Genomic DNA, 19,715 nt, shown 5'->3' on the forward strand with positions numbered 1-19,715 from the left:
TTGTGTTTTCATTCCATGGGATACCCCCCTCCCTCCCACCCCTATCTATTTTTTTCTCTCTTTTTGTAAAGGTGACTTTCTGGCAATGTCTTTGTCTCTGTTTGGTGGTGGGCTCCTGGACCTGGACTTGCCCCAAATTTTGTGTGTGCAGTGAAGGCTTCAACATCTTATGAAGGACATTTTCTTTCTACAGCAGAGGACTCAAAAACAGATTAAACAAGCCAGTCTCCCATTTTGTATCCTAATCAAACAACACACATGCCAAGCATATAAAGACATGAGGGTGGAAAATATCTGAATAAGAAGGCTTTAAAGGAAGTCACTTAGAAACTTAAGTTTAATGTGAAATGCTTTGCAAAGACACTTAAAATGAACTTTATGTTAAGAAAACCACTGTGAAACTAAATTGTACTGTTATTGTTGGCTTACCTGTGTGTTCAGCAGTCTCAGCCCAAAATTATGTTGTAACTTAAAGAAAGTGGAAAATTCTGCTCTAGTGAATGTAAAAATGGCTTGCTGTGAAGTTTACATTGTTGTACAGAAGCATGTTTCACATGTAGGTAAACTGGTGGTGGTATTAGAAATACAAATGCTATTTAATTTTTTAAAATTCCCTTTATTCATTTCTGCAGTTAAAGGACCTAGTTTAGCCAGTAAGTCTTTCTAGACCAATTCTGTTTTCACTTTAATGTTAATAGTAGAGCTGTGGGGTGTGTGTGTGTGTGTGTGTGTGTGTGTGTATGTGTGGTGTCGTGTTTTAAAACAATTGCTTTTCTTGGGTATAATTCTACATTTTTTCTTTTCTGTTTAGAAAGTTCTTCCTGCTTGGATACAGGCTTGAAACTATGTTTTAAAAACATTGGTACAATTCATCTATTGGAAAATTAATATATTATGGGTTTTTTTTTTTTTTTGGCATTCTGTGCAATAACTAAAAGGGCACATCACTAGATAATGGATGTTAAAGATGCATTTGGTTAGGTGATCTTGGTTTCTTCCTCTCTGTGCTGTGCACAGTCCACATGGCAACCCAGTTCCGTCACATCGGTTTCATGGCTTCATTTAAAAAACTCAGATGGCTAGAGGAACTAGGTTTTCAGATCACTAGCATATAAACAGTAAGCAGATTTCTGACACACAAGTTACATTCAAAGAACTGCTTTTTTTCCAACTACAGATATCTTAGAGGGCTTTGAACTGCATTTATTTCTAAAGCAACCGAAATTCAGTGCTACAAACAGAGGATTATAACTTCAGGAGAAGAATAAGCAGAAGGAGCAGATGAACTCTCAGGGCCATAGTCTTCCTTTGATCTTGTAAAACTCCTATTGACATCTGGAGTTCCCAGTCTGGTAAGAAAATAGACTATAAACCGAATGGAACAAAGATACCAGTCCAATATTTTGGTGAAGACTTTAAAACCATACTGTACAGGGACTCTCCTGCCATCCAGAAAAACTGACATAAGGTACAGAATTATCCTTTATCAGATATTTTTAGGTGGCTATTAAGAGTCTTTAAAAAACTCAATTGTATGAAACACAATGAAATATTTATCTAAATTAAGAAATCTCTTGTTATTCTATTTATAATTTTTTCTGGTTCTTGTATTTTAAAAAAAATCTAATATTAATGATACCAAGATTTTTTTTTCCTTCTCTTCTTCCCCTCAGGTCTTTTCTTAGCAACAGTGAATTCACATGGAGTAACTTAAAGACAACAGAAAGCTAGAATACAACTTGCTATTCAAAGCAAATTATGATTTAAAGCTACTTTTAAAAATAAGAGAAGGAAAATGGGATGGGGATTAATTTTTAGACGTTATTATTGGGTAATGTTGACATATTTCCTTTGTTTCTTAGGGGGTAAAAGTGTTGTTTTTAAACTGGCAAATGCACTCTTCAGAGGTCCTTTCCCATCCCATTCACAGGGAGAGGTTAAAGGTTCAATTTCATGGCCTCCATGCAGGCAGTACTCTCCTTCACAGGCCGCAATAGCATTACCTGCAAAGGATAGGATGCAGTTGTACGACAGACGCATCTTGTTTTTTTTTTTTCTTTCTACTTTTAATGACCCTCTTATTGAATATTGGGCTGAAATATAAATTAAAAAACACGTTGGAAAGGATGTACAACCGAAGGCTGTGTATGTATATACAGTATGTCAAAAAGCCTTTATTTTTATACTTCAAATGCTCTAAATTAATAAAAAGTAATAATTACCATGTTATCTTTTATTTTTTATTTTCAAAATGCTTCAGTGACCTAGCCTTATGGTAGAAATAATCTTTAGTAGTAGTTAAGAATAGGTATCGTCTAGAACGTGCAGATATTTTTGTTGACGTCAGCTACTGAGGTAGCATCATTTCAGGAGGCAACTAAAAAATCCAGTTTGGTTCTGTCGGTGCCAAGGAGATATTTTTTTGGAGTGCATGTTAGTACAGGAATCTTTGGAAATGCCAAGAACGTACTTCTTTTTTGAAACATTTTTCCCTTCATAATACACATTTTAACACTGCAGATAGATGACTTCATACCAGAAGCTGTCACTTTAATAATTTGGAAATGTACTTTAAACAGTCTTTTTAAGAATGGTATAGGTAAGAGTTCTGAAAAAAGATAATTGGATGCAAACACGGCACAAATGGGCCCAAGGAGTGGTTCCAAATTATTTAACATGAAACTATTTCAGCAACAAAAATTGTTTTCAAAGGGAATTATGTGAAGGAAAGTAGTTCAACATAATTTCATGTTTTCTATTTGTCCTAAAAGACTTCACATATCATGATTTAAAAAAACAGTGCCAGTAGCTTTGGGAAAGTAGAGGTGTGATGTAGATTATTACTCTAAAGAAAACCAATGGATTTAAATTTTAACATAAAATTCAATATTTTTAAAATGCCATTTTAGTGTACTTTAAAAATCTTTTCTTGTACCTTTTAGTTATTTATGGAAGAATTCCTTAAAAGAACTGTTCAAATTTTGGCTTAATTTTTTTTATGACTTTAAGCACTTCTTGATCTCTTGGGGAAAAAAGTAATTATGAATACAAGGAATTTCCATTGTGAATCAGTGTGAGAGGAATACAGGTCATGAAATTTATATTGCTTTTATGAACTATATCTGATTTCTATGCTCGATTAACACACCTCATTACTTCATATTATCTTTCTTCTCACAGATTTATGGATGTGGCCAAAACTGTCTCCAATTGTCTAGAGATAATTTTTGGAGTATTGAAATAGATTTTCATGAATCTAGAGTTCATGAATAAACTGTTTCCCCTTAATTGTACATAAGATTGTAAATTATAATTCTACAATTATCAGCTCAGTGCTGTATAGCAAATATCCATTATTTCAACACTTCATAGGTAATCACCAGTTCTCTTGAAGCCATGAATAGGTGTATTCATAAACCAGCAGCATCACTGCACCACCTAGAAAAGAAAAGAGCTGGTTTTTATCTCAAATCCTGCAAAATAGCATCATTTTTCCCACTGGGTTTCTGGATCTGTGAAGTCCCATTAGCCTATCAAGCAGGGGCTGCTTAGACTCACCAATCTTTGGGCTCTAATACGCTGATGTAAAACTATTGTGGAAAATTCTCACAGCAAAATCAAGACCATCTTGAGTCTCCAAATACATTTTTTCCCCATGAGTTTCTGTGACTTTCAGCATTTCTCATCAGATTCTTTTTCAGGCACTCTTAATTTTTAAAAGTAAATAAATACAGACACATTTAGTCATGTAAGGGCATGTGGCTTTCCTGCAAACAAACCTTCATATTTTTCATATGTAGGCAAAGGATTTATCTTTTTCAGTCCATAATTAACCTTGTCCTAGTTGCATTCAAGAAGGAACTCTCTAAGAGGGTACTTGACAGATGAGTCCAGCTTTCGCTTATAGCCTTCAGACTGGATTGCAATGTGACAAATAGCTTCTGAATATTTAAAAATATGTGCATTACAAAATATAGCTAGCTTTCATCCTCCTCTTGTTTTTCTTCCTCTTCTCCGCCTCATATAAATGTATCACACTTGAAAATTTGGTAGTGGGGTTTGGGTGCCATAAGACCACCATTCATCTTGAAAGAGAAGAGTTCTATAACTGGCTTCAAAGAGGCTTGCTATGTAATATGTCAACAAGAATATGATACAGAAAACTAAGCACCCAGGTTGCAGAATACCAAGAAATCAGGAGAGGCATTTGCATGTGGATGATTTTGTGTTCTGTCTGATGCCGTAAATGGCACATCTCCCATCCTCTTGAATATAATCTATTTATCCTCTCATGTCTGTGTGAAAAATGTGGACAGATACCCTGAGCACAATTTTAAGAAGACTTGGCTGCACGAATAGAAGATGGACTTCTGACGAAAACAACCAGAACTTGATTTTGATCTTATTTTGTACACACTGCCATCTGTGTGTGAGTGTGTGTTTTTTTAATCTACAGGCCACACATGTTTGTGTAACCTTATACCAAAGATAGTTACCTGCCTGTAATTTTCATTTTTAACCCATGAAGATACTCTATTAGACCCCTCTCAGCTGCTGTAGCCCTCTTGGTACTCTGGCAAACAAAGACGACCCACTCACACAGGGCTGTTAATACCTATGTAATTGCTGTGTTTACTCTTCTTAACTGTTCTCAGTGTAAGACAAGAACATGCAGAATTGGGTTAGTTTTCAGCCTAGTGATGTCTGGAGTTTGACCCACAGACTTCACGATTCTCCTTTCATGGGAGGTAACTGGTTGTTAGCCACACAGAGCTGCTGAGGCTGTTATAAAAAGGTGAGATGCTTCCCTACTATGAAGGATAAAAGTTGCAGATTTACCTTTCTTTCATTTTTCACTCTCTCTGAAAAAATCTTGTCCTTAAGTCAAATGTCACACCTTTCTACCTTTCCTTTCAAGTTGCTAGGGCTTGCATGTTTGGAGGACTTAGATGTGAGTGGGGGCCTGGTCCTTGAACGAGATTTCCAGTCATTCACAGTTGTGTTTAGCCTGGATAGTAAATTCACAGCAACCCATTTCATCGTATTTAACACTATATCAACTCAGGACACCTCATGCAAAAATATTTGAAAAGCCAACCAAACATTTGCAAGCCTCTAACAAACCTTGGGGTCAGATTATTTAAGAGTTTGGGATTAAGGTTCCAGTCAATTACTGTTTTAGGTTAAACTCTCCCTGATCACCACTCCTTTTAGGCCCATCGCCTTCTGAGAAAGCTGGGTTAGGGTCATTCCTATGATTTTCTCTAATACTAGGTCTACCAGCAGGTTTTTACTGTGTGGTGAAGGGAAAACATCACATAACGTGCAGACAGAGTTGCACAGAATCACCAAGATTCTTTACAATTGGCTTTGTTTTTACACACGGGCCAATGACTAACAGGAGGCAAGTCCGACTCTCAAATGTGGAGCAAAATCCATGCTTATATGACTAGACAGGTTGAGATCGATGGATTGGGAATTGTGGAAGTGTTTTCTAAATACGTGTCAGTGTGGGGGTGCCTGGCTGGCTCAGTCGGTTAAGCGTCTGACTGCGGCTCAGGTCATGATCTCGCGGTTGGTGAGTTCGAGCCCTGTGTCGGGCTCTGTGCTGACAGCTCGGAGCCTGGAGCCTGCTTTGGGTTCTGTGTCTCCCTCTCTCTCTGCCCCTTCCCCAGCTCACACTCTGTCTCTCCCTTAAAAAGAAATAAGCATTAAAAGAAAAATTTTTTTAAATATGTGAAAGTGTGAGCTGTTCACCGCCTTCAGTTTACAGACCATTGTTCTCTATCCTCACATTGGTAGAAATGCTGGTTCACTGGGCTGAGATTTGATGGTCAACATGCCTGTGTGTGACATTGGTGTTAAAAGGGAGGAATGGGAAAGGGAGAGAGAGGAGAGGAGCAGGTGAAGCTTCTGGGAAAGAATACTAGGATGCCTAAGCAGGTGAGTGTGGCCTGGTTAAAAAAATATGTGGGCTGGTGCATACCTCTGTCCTTACACAGAAGGTTGCTTATAACCCAAGACTATTTGCCCAGGCAGTTGGGTCTGCAGCAGTTATTTTCTCATCTATTTACATAGAGGCAGCTGACTCTCCCTGTGGGAATGGCAGCCGACTTTATTTTGTGGGCTGGCATCTTGAGGTGAGGCCCTGAGCCAGGAGCCTCCACCATCATGCTGACAGAGGCCCAGAAGGTGAGTGCTAGGCCGCAGCGCCACAGCTCCCTGGACGGTATTCACAACTCACAGGTGATTGCGAAGCCAAGTGGTTCTTGCCATTTGTGGAGGCAAGTTATCCCTCTTTTCTGTTTTTGAAATGAAGCTGAGGCAGGAACAAGAATGAACCTGGGGCACCAGGGAAGTTTTACTGGGCTGCTCCCTCACTCACTGAGAATCCTGTCCTGTGGCCAGAAGCCACTGTATGTACCTCTCTGTGCTCACTCAAACTTCAACTGGCTGTGGATCCTTTTCTATTGACTTAAGCTGGGCTTTTTGGCTTCTATCAGTCTCTAGCAAGGCCTTAAATAGTACCTTATAAACAGAGGTGGAAAACATTTTGTTTTTAAGAAAACACTTCTAATGGATACCTTTAATATCTTGAATACTCCTAGACAACTTTACATCCTCAAGATTTCCATCTTTCACAGTGTGATAAACTTAATGTGTTGCCGATAGACACAAATAAAAAAAAAAAAGCGACACCAGAACAATAAAGAAGGGAGGATATAAGTAATAAAAACATCATTACCTGGTCCAAGCCTCATAATCTTGGGAAGCAGGCCTTTGTACAAAGCTAAAATCCTACAACAGGAAGGGAAAGAGCAACATTCATAACTCTGAAAAGAAAATGGGGTTGTACCTCAGCTTTATGGAGCTGCTAATGCAGCATCTACAAGAACATTTGAAATTACACATATCGCAAACCAAAAAATATCTGGCTTTGCGTCTTCTGCAGCAAATTGGGCAAAGGGAAAGAGTTAATCAATTCTTTAAGGCCCAAGCTCTGCTGATCATCTCCACCAGAAATATGACTTTCATCAGTGAGATGGCTTTTGCTCTGAACACAGGTCTTACTTTCAAGACAGCTGTGTACATGGACAAAATGACTTCTGTAATCGAATTTAAAAGACCACAAACTCAGTCTGCACAAAAGGAAATATGATATAGCTTCGATCGAAATAAAATATTACTTGCTTACTTGAGAATAAGATCTGGGTAAAGAGGTATGAAGAGAAATGTAAGACTCAAAAACACTAGCAGAAAAAAACCTGTACTTCATATTTTTGAAAGAAAACTCCTTGCACAGAACTTTCATGTTTAATTCTCCCAGGAGAATATAATGAGGTGACATTTTGATTAGATTTACAGTTAGAAGACAATCACTCTCCTGCCCACACGTTAGCAGGGTGTATTAGAACATATTGTGCAAACTGACAAGCAAAAGGTTCATCTTCGCATTCTCAAACATACGGCGGATTGTAGGATGGTGGCCCGAGGTTCTTGATGGTGTCAGAACTCGTTGCCAACATTTCCTTACTGTGTTATCTCACAAAGTTTGTCATTCATTAGAGCTTTTCCAACACACACCCAATTTCGGAGGGTTTAATGGCTCTCATCAAAATGGAAGCACAGTATAGCTTTAATAATACGTGAACCCTGCACATTTATTAAAATAAGAACGTTACCCTTCTTCCTGGTAGACTGTTGCCATTGTTTTAAAACAGGTTCTGTACTTGATCTCTCCAGGAACTGGCTGAGGCCCTTGAATCCTACTTTTGGCAACATCAAAAGGGATGTTAATGACTGAGGCTATTGTGCCCGAGAGAAGACCAATCCCAAATTTTCTCAAAAACTCCAAGGTTGGATCCTAAAAGAAAAGAAGAATAAAATAACAGAAAGGGAAGCGGAAGCCCCTAAATTGGCTCAACACTATAAAGCAATATGTATTTAAGCAGAGCATTGCACTCCCCGGCACCCTCCTGTTATTCCAGCGGAACACATTAGGATTTCCTAGGCTGGAACTTGTTTTCTTGACAATCCCATTGGCTATGTTTTTACACATGGTCTAAATTGCTGAAGTACACATTTCCTCACACAGGATTTATAAACACAGTTCATAAAGAAAGACTGGTATGGCATATGGGGATGATTTGTATAATTGGGCTTCACAATGTACTTAGTATTACTGTATCAAAACAGGAGAAATCCAAGCACACTATTAGCTAATTGGCCAGAATATTTTACAAATGACAGCAACTTCCACCATGAAGCCTACTAAAATGCTCATTTGTGTGTGGACCCCCAAATGTTAAATTAAATCAAGGCTACTCTTGGTCTGCTGCTATTCCCCTCCAGGTTTTTTGCATTTATTTTCACGTGTAGCTGATCCACTGTACTGAGAAGTGCTAGCTTCCTGTTATTAACAAACCAACTTGGGGAGGCTGCAAAACAGCCTGTGACATTCTGTGCATTATAAACAGTAGTAAGTCACTGGACTAATTGGCTGAAGAATTTACAACCTATTGTTCCTGAGTCTTATTCTTCCTTCGTGGCAAAGGAAGAGAAGGAGAGAGAGAGGCACAGAGAAGGTGGTGGGGAGAGAGAAGAGACAGAGAAAGAGAGAGAGAGAGACAGAGAGAGAGAGAGGAGAGGGAGACGGAGAGAGAGAAATTTCTCCTATTTGAATTTAGGTCCTCTACTTTGGTCGGATTTGATTTTCTACCCTCCCTGCTCTGCTTTCTGACATCAAAGTATTTAATTAGGTCTTATGTGGGAGTCACTTTCCTTCAGCCTATTTTTGTGCCCAGTGAGCTCACATTATGCTTTGTTATAATGAATTTGCTGGGAAGTTCTCATTATGTTTTCAGCCTCAGTTCTTGCCCTGAAGAGAGGTCATTCCACAAACCATGCAGAAGCTCATGAAGACCCCCCCCCCCCATCTTTCTCCTGCCCTCTCATTTGGTCAGTATTTCGGGAGTATCTTCACACAGGAACAGTACAGCGTAGTGCCGTGATGCTGTTTTACCCAGGAGAACATAAGTGGAGAGACATACCCCACTTACTTAAAAAATCATGTCTGAGCATTGCATGCTTCTAGCTTCTCTGGAAGAAGAAAACTCTTGGAAGCTCTGAAATTTTCAACCGAACCAAGAGCCAGATACCATCACAGAAGCCCCTATGTGGCTAAATATAAAAAGTGAAGGGTTCGGTAATAATTCTTGGATCTGGGCCATACAGGTGCCGGGTAGGTTTAAAGGGATTTAAAAACCAACAGGGTGTTTCAACAGGAAAAACAATGCAGTGATTGCAGTATGAGTGAGGTGTGTTTAAATAATTCCCCCTCCCCCCATTTTTTTCTCTTTTACAAGGAGAGAAAAATGCCTTTATGTTACCCTTCTCCATCATGGCCCAGAAGCAGAACCGGGGCTCAGAAGGATGGGGTGTTCGGGCCTGGCTCTGGTTTGTCTGACCTTGCACGAGTCACCAAATCACACAGAGCCCAGTGTGTAGAGGGACAAGTTTAACACCTGCCTTACCTTTGTACTGTATTATTTTCCTGAAAAATAAAAACAATAATAGCAATAAAAGTGCTATGAACGTTGGATAAGTCTGGCAGAAAACGGACAGTACGATTATGTAGCCTGTTCTGTAGAGTCTTAAAACATCCTGTAATAAGATTCTCTTATGGTATCCCTGCGACACAGCCCAGCTCTCCTTTTTGAATTGAGGACAAGGGTGGAAATGATGGCTTGTATGTACACTGCCCTTTTGGGACGTTTGGGGGACCCTGTCAAGCATGCGGCCTCTCCCATCTCCTGATGTGTTCACCGAGGACTAGAGGTCGGGGGTGGTGTTCGGTACTTGATGAAGGTCACTGTGCTAAAAGTCACTGCTGGAGGCCAAAACTGAAAGTCTTCAGCCTATCACAGTGTTCATTAGCACAAGTACGTGTTGAGCCCAGGGTTGCTATACACTTTCCAGACTAGTTGTAAGGTCCCACAGTGGTTTCCCACAACAGATGTGCAACAGAATCACCTGAGAGCATTGCAAAACGTGGATGCCTGGGCCCCATGTCAGGTTCCTGGATCAAAATCACATGGGAAAGGGCCTGAAAATGATTTTAAAAGATCCCCAGGACTTCTGAAGCTGCCAAGCTGAGGACCCATGTCCAGGAATCAGTGATTTTGATATTACACGCAGGCAAAGCAGATGGTCAGTTGCTACCCTTCTGGGCATTCAAGGAAGGAGAAGACTTCTTGGGACAGCCAAGAGGTATTCCTCACCACCTGGTCTCTGGGCCCTTTGCCAGTTTCGTCCTTGGAACCCATGGTCTGCTTTATGCAGCAACCTCGCCTGGGACTGGGTGTGCCAAGGAGAGCCCTCTCAGCTTGCCTCTTGCCTCTGCTATTTTTTTTTTTTTTTTTTGCTACATGTCATCGACCATTCTCAAAATGCAGCCTCTCAACATACCTCTCCCCTGCATCCCCTGCTGGCCACTCCCACTGCTGTGGCTTAGGTTCCTGTTACCTTACCAGGTCTTGTTTTCTTTTTGCTCTCTATCGTCTATTCTTCACAGTGGCACCAGGCTCTCTTATTTGGAAAAGCAGATCTGCTCCTGGTCCCAAAGATCCTCAATCCTTCCCCACTGAACGGAGAGTAAAGCCAAAGCTCCTCACTTGGCCTTTGGTTTCTTTCCTACCATATGCTTCCAACTTCTCTCTCCAGCCTCAAGTTCTGCACCTCCACCCCACTCCCATGCTATAGTCACCCTGGGTAAATCATAATCGTGCAAAGTTAAGCCGAGCACTTTTCTAACTCTCTTCTTCAAATGACTTACACAGCCTATAATGTCCTTCTCCATTACAGTCACCTAACATGGTCACACTCCACCTTAGAGTTCAGCTTGATTCCCACCTTGCCCAAGACACTTTAATGGATCCCTGTCAAAACTGATTTCTCCCTCTTTTGTACTCTTGAACTCCTGTATGAACCACAATCATTGCCCTTGCTAAGGCTCACTTTGCATCTGGCTTATTTTTGCACATATCTCTTGTCCCTGCTGGCTTGTGAGTTGGCACTGCCTAGAGACATGTGTTACTTCTCTTTGGGTCACCTATTACACAGTGTACACAGTAGGCACTAAATAAATGTCTGCCGATTGGCCTATCGAGGTACTTGTTCAGTTATTTTTGTAGAAGCAGTGAGAACCAGGTCTAGCCCTTAATCATTACTTCTCAAGATTCAGCATCTTCTATCCTAGAAACAAACCTCTACTAGAACTTTACATGGGGACATGACAGGGCATTGGGCATTTATAAAGAAAAGTATTTCAGGGCAAATAAATTGAGACTCTCATGTCACAGAGCTAAGCCTGGGCTTGCTAGATCCCATTGCTCAGTGGCTCACAGGGAGAACCATGATACGGCAGCCTGTGACCAGATCTTAGTGGAAGAATGTGATGGGCATAGAGTAAGGTCTTGAAACATTACTCCTAGGCTCTTTTTTCTTATACTTCCTGATCTTTTCTTAGTAGGGAGAGGTACCCACTTGCCTGAAGAATGAGGATTATTATAGCAAGACTACAGAGAGAAAAAGGTAATATTCAGTGTTTTTGGTTTTTAAACTATGCCCTTTCATGTATTATATCAGTTAATCTTCACAAAAACTTTGATGTAAGATTATTATTATTCCTGTTTTAAAAATGAGGTAACTGAAAAATTATAAGAAGGGAATTTTTGTTACATCCATATGAACCAAGGCTTTGTGTTAGGTCATAATTTTTCTTTTTTAAAATTTTTAATGTTTATTCATTTTTGAGAGAGAGAGAGAGAGAGACAGAGACAGACAGACAAAGCAGGGGAGGAGCTGAGACAGAGGGAAACACAGAATTCAAAGCAGGCTCCAGGCTCTGTGCTGTCAGCACAGAGCCCGATATGGGCCTTGAACTCACTAACTGTTGAGATCGTGACCTAAGCCAAAGCCGGATGCTTAACCGGCTAAGCCACACAGGCACCCTGTCTTTTTCTTTTTTTTTAATGTTTGTTTATGTTTGAGAGAGAGAGAGAGAGAGAGAGAGAGAGAGAGAGAGAGAATGAGAATGAGAGGGAAACACAGAATCCAGAGCAGGCTCCAGGCTCTGAGCTGTCAGCACAGAGGCCCACATGGGGCTCAAACACACAAACTGCAAGATCATGACCTGAGCTGAAGTTGGATGCCTAAGTGACTGAGCCACCCAGATGCCCCTAGGGCATGTTTTTTCTACTAATACTCTTTAGAGTCAGTGGCTAGGCTGGTGGGAGAGGTGTCCCAGCACCACTTGAAATTATAAGCAATGCTTCTGTGTATGTGTAGATGGGTTTTTCTGGAAAGAGTGTCTACAGATTTTGTCAGGCTCATAAAAGCTTAGAAAAACTTCATGAAACTATTTCCTCTACCAATAAATTTATAAAGTAAGAAGAGGGAGGTCAGGGTTGAAAACACTGGGGCTGAAAAAAGAAAGCCCTCATCTTCACAGGGGTTATCAGGCAATTCACCTTAGTGGAAAGATTTCTACACACATTCCTGCCCTGGACTCAGGTTACTCGTAACCATTTCTATGAACTCAGTGGTTCTCAAAGTATGGTGCTTGAACCATTATCATCAATACTACACGGGAACTTCTTAGAAATAAAAATTGGGGTCCTATCCCAGGCCTACTGATGGCGATGGAGCTCAGCAATCTGTTTAAACGAGTCCTCCCAATTACTCTGCCAGACACTAAAGTCTGAGACCACTGGTCAACTGGAAGTTTATGGTTCATCTCTCTGTATCCTTGGGTTGGGTAAGAGATGCTCCGAGAAGCTCTGGATGTGCTGGGGAGGACTGTAAAGCTTTCTTTGGTGGAAACAGGGCTTTATTTAAGGTTGCAGAGCTAAAGGCAATGCTATTAACTCTTTCCACCTCTCCTACCCCCAACTTAGTCCAAAGCAAGAATGCCCACTGTGAGGTTTTGGGTATGAGTGATACCTGTCACATAATCTGAATAGGTCATTCTGTACTGGCCATCAGTGAATCACTCAAGCATTTCTGTCAATAATGATAACACATCACAATTAAATTAATAGCAAAAATAGAAACATATGTGATATAATACTTGTATTATTTTTCATAACTTTCATGAGAAATAATGGTACTATTAATTAATAGTTACTTATTGCTAGACACCATCTTTTTTTTTTTTTTTTAGGTAGGCTCCATGCCCAGCATAGAGCCCAACATGGGGCTTGAACTCATCACCCTGAGATCAAGACCTGAAACAAGAGCAAGAGTTGGACACACTCAACTGACTGAGCCACACAGGTGTCCCCAAGATACCATCTTATATTCAAAAAATATATACAAAACATAAGAACCCTGTGGATTAGGTCTGTGACATCATTTTACAGATAAGGACACAAGACAGAGAGTTAAATCAGTTGTCCAAGATCATACTGCTTACAAGAGGTAGAGCCTGAATTTGAACTCATGTTCTTCTGATTCTCAACCATATATTCTTAACTATTATATCATATTGTTTCTATCCATCATTCATTTTTTGTTTATTCATCCAGCAAACATTTACTGGATGTCTATATATGCCTGGTCCTACACTGGGTGCTAGAGGTAAGTGTGAATGTAAATGATCCAGAAAGGGGGTGGGAGGGCATTAATTATCAAGTATTACAGTACAATGTGATAAGAAAGTGGGGATGTGAACAAAGTGCAGGGGAAATATTCTGTAGGGAGAAGGAGGTTACTCTTGGGCTTTCACTCTCAAAGTCCTGTGAGAAAGTACCTAGCTTCTCTGCCTCTTAAAAACTTAGTCACTTCTTGATCTCTGTGTCCAACATCCCAACTTCTCTGGGGAGGCCCCCAAAACTGGCATCTTTCTGGCAAGTTGTGGAGTTCTGACAGGTTTAGCTACTTGGGGGAGCACTGAAATGGAGGTTTCATAGTCCTCCCCTTTCTCAGCACAGAGCAGACAAAGATGGCAGCTGCCTGCTTCACCCTGAGGAAACAACATACTATCAGACAACCAATGGGTCAAAAAAGAAAGTAGAAAATAACTTGAGACAAATATAAATGAAAAGACAACATAGATAAAAGGAAAAGACAAAACTTATGGGATGTAGTAAAAATACTCAGAGGTAACTCCATAGTGATAAACATCTACATTAAAAGAGAAAATCTAGGGGTGCTGGGTGGCTCAGTCGGTTGAGCTTCCAACTTTGGCTCGGGTCCTAATATCATGGTTTGTGAGTTCGAACCCCGCTTTGGGCTCTGTGCTGACAGCTCAGAGCCTGGAGCTGCTTCAGATTCTGTCTGTCTCTCTCTGTCCCTAACCCACTCATATTCTGTCTCTGTCTCTCTCTCTCTCTCTCCCTCAAAATAAATAAACATTAAAAAAAGATCTCAAGGGGCGCCTGGGTGGCACAGTCGGTTAAGCGTCCGACTTCAGCCAGGTCACGATCTCGCGGTCCGTGAGTTCGAGCCCCGCGTCGGGCTCTGGGCTGATGGCTCGGAGCCTGGAGCCTGTTTCCGATTCTGTGTCTCCCTCTCTCTCTGCCCCTCCCCCGTTCATGCTCTGTCTCTCTCTGTCCCAAAAATAAATAAACGTTGAAAAAAAAAATAGACACAGAATCAATAAAGAAACAAGGGCCCTGAATGATACATTGGATCAGATGGACTTGATAGATATATTTAGAACTCTGCATCCCAAAGCAACAGAATATACTTTCTTCTCGAGTACACATGGAACATTCTCCAAGATAGATCACATACTGGGTCACAAAACAGCCCTTCATAAGTATAAAAGAATTGAGATCATACCATGCACACTTTCAGACCACAATGCTATGAAACTTGAAATCAACCACAGGAAAAAGTCTGGAAAACGTCCAAAAGCATGGAAATTAAAGAACACCCTACTAAAGAATGAATGGGTCAACCAGGCAATTAGAGAAGAAATTAAACAATACATGGAAATAAATGAAAATGAAAACATAACAATCCAAATGTTTTGGGATGCAGCAAAGGCAGTCCTGAGAGGAAAATACATTGCAATCCAGGCCTATCTCAAGAAACAAGAAAACTCCCAAATACAAAATCTAACAGCACACCTAAAGGAAATAGAAGCAGAACAGCAAAGATACCCCTACCCCAGCAGAAGAAGAGAAATAATAAAGATCAGGACAGAAATAAACAATATAGAATCTAAAAAACCTGTAGAGCAGATCAATGAAACCAAGAGTTGGTTTTTTGAGAAAAATAAACAAAATTGATAAACCTCTAGCCAGGCTTCTCAAAAAGAAAAGGGAGATGACCCAAATAGATAAAATCATTAATGAAACTGGAATTATTACAACCAATCTCTCAGAAATACAAGCAATTATCAGGGAATACTATGAAAAATTATATGCCAACAAACTGGACAACCTGGAAGAAATGGACACATTCCTAAGCACCCACACACTTCCAAAACTCAAACAGGAAGAAACAGAAAATTTGAACAGACCCATAACCAGCAAAGAAATTGAGTCAGTTATCAAAAATCTCCCAACAAATAAGAGTCCAGGACCAGATGGCTTCCCTGGGGAATTCTACCAGACATTTAAAGCAGAGATAATACCTATCCTTCTCAAGCTATTCCAAAAAATAGAAAGGGAAGGAAAACTTCCAGACTCATTCTATGAAGCCAGCATTACTTTGATTCCCAAACCAGACAGAAACCCAGCAAAAAAAGGGAACTATAGGCCAATATCTCTGATGAATATGAATGCAAAAATTCTCAACAAGATATTAGCAAATTGAATTCAACAGCATACAAAAAGAATTATTCACCAGGATCAAGTGGGATTCATTCCTGGGCTGCAGGGCTGGTTCAATGTTCAGAAATCAATCAATGTGATAGATCACATTAATAAAAGAAAAGATAGGAACCATATGATCCTGTCAATCTATGCAGAAAAAGCATTTGACAAAATTCAGCATCCTTTCTTAATAAAAACCCTCAAGAAATTAGGGATAGAAGGAACATACTTAAACATCATAAAAACCATTTATGAAGAGCCCACAGCTAATATCATCCTCAAAGGGGAAAAACTGAGAGCTTTCCCCCTGAGATCAGGAGCACAACAGGGATGTCCACTCTCACCGCTGTTGTTTAACATACTGTTGGAAGTTCTAGCATCAGCAATCAGACAACAAAAGGAAATCAAAGGCATCAAAACTGGCAAAGATGAAGTCAAGCTTTCACTTTTTTCAGATGACATATTATACATGGAAATCCTGACAGACTCCACCAAAAGTCTGCTAGAACTGATACATGAATTCAGCAAAGTCACAGGATACGAAATCAATGTATAGAAATCAGTTGCATTCTTATACACTAACAATGAAGCAACAGAAAGACAAAGAAAGAAACTGATCCCATTCACAATTGCACCAAGAAGCATAAAATACCTAGGAATAAATCTAACCAAAGATGTACAAGATCTGTATGCTGAAAACTATAGAAAGCTTATGAAGGAAATTAAAGAAGATACAAAGAAATGAAAAAACATTCCATGCTCATGGATTGGAAGAATAAATATTGTCAAAATGTCAATACTACCCAAAGCAATGTACACATTCAATGCAATCCCAATCAAAATTGTACCAGCATTCTTCTTGAAGCTAGAACAAGCAATCCTAAAATTTGTATGGAACCACAAAAGACCCTGAATAGCCAAAGTAATGTTGAAGAAGAAGACCAAAGTGGGAGACATCACAATCCCAGACTTCAGCCTCTACTACAAAGCTGTAATCATCAAGACAGCATGGTATTGGCACAAAAACAGACACACAGACAAATGGAATAGAATAGAGACTCCAGAATTGGACCCACAAAAGTATGGCCAACTAATCTTTGACAAAGAAGGAAAGAGCATCCAATGGAAAAAAGACAGTCTCTTTAACAAATGGTGCTGGGAGAACTGGACAGCAACATGCAGAAGAATGAAACTAGACCACTTTCTTACACCATTCACAAAAATAAACTCAAAATGGATGAAGGACATGAATGTGAGACAGGAAACCATCAAAACCCTAGAGGAGAAAGCAGGAAAAAAACCTCTCTGACCTCAGCCGCAGCAATTTCTTACTTGACACATCTCCTAAGGCAAGGGAATTAAAAGCAAAAATGAACTATTGGGACTTCATGAAGATAAAAAGCTTCTGCACTGCAAAGGAAACAATCAACAAAACTAAAAGGCAACTGACAGAATGGGAAAAGATATTTGCAAATGACATATCGGACAAAGGGCTAGTATCCAAAATCTATAAAGAACTCACCAAACTCCATACCCGAAAAACAAATAATCCAGTGAAGAAATAGGCAGAAGACATAAATAGACACTTCTCTAAAGAAGACATCCAGATGGCCAACAGGCACATGAAAAGATGCTCAGTCTCTCCTCATAAGGGAAATACAAATCAAAACCACACTGAGATATCACCTCATGCCAGTCAGAGTGGCTAAAATGAACAAATTAGGAGACTATAGATGCTGGAGAGGATGTGGAGAAACGGGACCTCTCTTGCACTGTTGGTGGGAATGCAAACTGGTGCAGCCGCTCTGGAAAACAGTGTGGAGGTTCCTCAAAAAATTAAAAATAGGTCTACCCTATGACCTAGCAATAGCACTGCTAGGAATTTACTCAAGGGATACAGGAGTGCTGATGCATGGGGCACTTGTCCCCAATGTTTATAGCAGCACTTTCAACAATAGCCAAATTATGGAAAGAGCCTAAATGTCCATCAACTGATGAATGGATAAAGAAGTTGTGGTTTCTATATACAATGGAATACTACTTGGCAATGAGAAAGAATGAAGTATAGCCTTTTGTAGCAACGTGGATGGAACTGGAGAGTATGCTAAGTGAAATAAATCATACAGAGAAAGACAGATACCATATGTTTTCACTCTTATGTGGATCTGAGAAACTTGACAGAAGACCATGGGGGAGGGCAAGGGGAAGAAAAAGAGAGGGAGGGAGGCAAACCATAAGAGACTCTTAAGGACTGAGAATAAACTGAGGGCTGATAGGGGGTGGGAGGGAGGGGAAAGTGGGTGATGGGCATTGAGGAGGGCACATGTTGGGATGAGTACTGGGTGTTGTATGGAAACCAATTTGACAGTAAATTTCATATTAAAATAAATAAATAAGAATCAAATAAAATCAGAAATGAAAAAAGAGACATTATAACGGACATCACAGAACTAAAAAGGATAAAAGACTACTATGAATGATTATATGCCAAGAAACTGGACAACCTAGAAGTAGTAGATATATTCCTAGAAACAACCTTCCAAGACTAAATCATGAAGAAATAGAAAGTATGAACAAACCTATAACTAGTATGGAGATTTAATCAGCAATCAAGAACCTGAAGACAAAGGAAAGCCCAGGACCAGATGGTTTCACATTGTTTCTACCAAACTTATAAAGAATTAATACCAATGCTTCTCAAATTCTTTAAAAAAATCAAAAAGTAAAGAACACTTTCAATTCATTTTGTGATACTAGCGTAACCCTTATATCAAAGCTAAAGATACCACAAGGAAAAAAATTAAAAAACTACAGGCCGAGATTCCCCATAAATACAGATTTTAAAATCCTCAATAAAATACTAGCAAATTGAATTCAACAGCACATTAAAAGGATCATACACTGTGATAAAGTGGGATTTATCTCTGGGATGCAAAGATTTTTCAACACACCAAAATCAATTAATGTGATACAGCACATTAACAGAATAAAGGATAAAAAAATAACATGATCTTCTCAATCGATGCAGAAAACACATTTGACAAAATTCAACCTGCTTTCATGATCAACACCCTCAGAAGGTAAGGAACATAAGGCAAATACCTCAACATAATAAACTCCATACATGTAAAGCCCACAGCTAATATCACACTTTACTGTTGAAAAACTGAAAGCTTTTCCTCTAAGATTAGTAACAAGGCAAAGATGCCTGCTCTCATCACTTCTATTCAACATAGTACTGAAGTCCTAATCAGAGAAATTAGGCAAGAAAAATAAACAAAAAACATCCAAATCAAAAGTAAAACTGTCCCTGTTACAAACAACATGGACTTATATATAGGGAAAAACCTAAAGATTCCATAAAAAAATTAGAATAAACAAATTCAGTAAAGTTGTAGGATACAAAATCAGCATACAGAAATCACTCAAGTTTCTATACACTACAAACAAACTATCTAAAAAGAAATTAGGAAAACATTCCCATTTCAATGGGATAAAATGAATAAAATACTTAGGAATAAACTCAACTAAGGAGGTGAAAGTCTTAAATACTGAAAACTATAAAACGTCAAAAAAATTAAAGGCAACACAAATGAAGACATTTCATGTTCATGGATTAGAATACTTAATATTGTTAAAATTTCCACAATACCGAAAGTGATCTAAAGATTCAATGCAATCTCTATAAAACTCCAATGGCAGTTTTCATAGAAATAGGAAAAAATTCTACAACTGAGTATACCCAAGTCCATCCTAAGAAAGAAGAACAAAGCTGGAGTCATTATAATTCCTAATTTCAAAGCATATCATAAAGGTATAGTACAAAACATTATGGCACAGGCATACAGACAGACATATAGTCCAGTGGAACAGACCAGAGAGACCAGAAAT

General features: G+C 39.4%; 1 protein-coding gene across 4 annotated transcripts in view; it reads right to left on the bottom strand.

Moving 5' to 3' along the window:
- Window positions 1–1,182: 1,182 nt before the first annotated feature.
- Window positions 1,183–19,715, bottom strand: part of SLC25A21 (solute carrier family 25 member 21) — a 482,637-nt gene continuing 464,104 nt past the window's right edge. For 3 of the 4 annotated variants that reach the window (XM_045450742.1, XM_045450740.1, XM_045450743.1), the window contains 3 exons: window positions 7,683–7,864; window positions 6,746–6,798; window positions 1,808–3,438 (listed from right to left, as the gene is read on the bottom strand). In XM_045450742.1, coding sequence (XP_045306698.1) covers window positions 3,377–3,438; window positions 6,746–6,798; window positions 7,683–7,864 — 297 coding nt within the window. In that variant the 3' untranslated portion in view covers window positions 1,808–3,376. Of the gene's footprint in view, window positions 1,350–1,807; window positions 3,439–6,745; window positions 6,799–7,682; window positions 7,865–19,715 lie in introns of those variants that run through there. The other variant, XM_045450741.1, reaches the window with a different exon arrangement.

Source organism: Leopardus geoffroyi, chromosome B3, assembly GCF_018350155.1.
Source record: "Leopardus geoffroyi isolate Oge1 chromosome B3, O.geoffroyi_Oge1_pat1.0, whole genome shotgun sequence".
In the NCBI taxonomy this organism is placed as follows: domain Eukaryota; kingdom Metazoa; phylum Chordata; class Mammalia; order Carnivora; family Felidae; genus Leopardus; species Leopardus geoffroyi.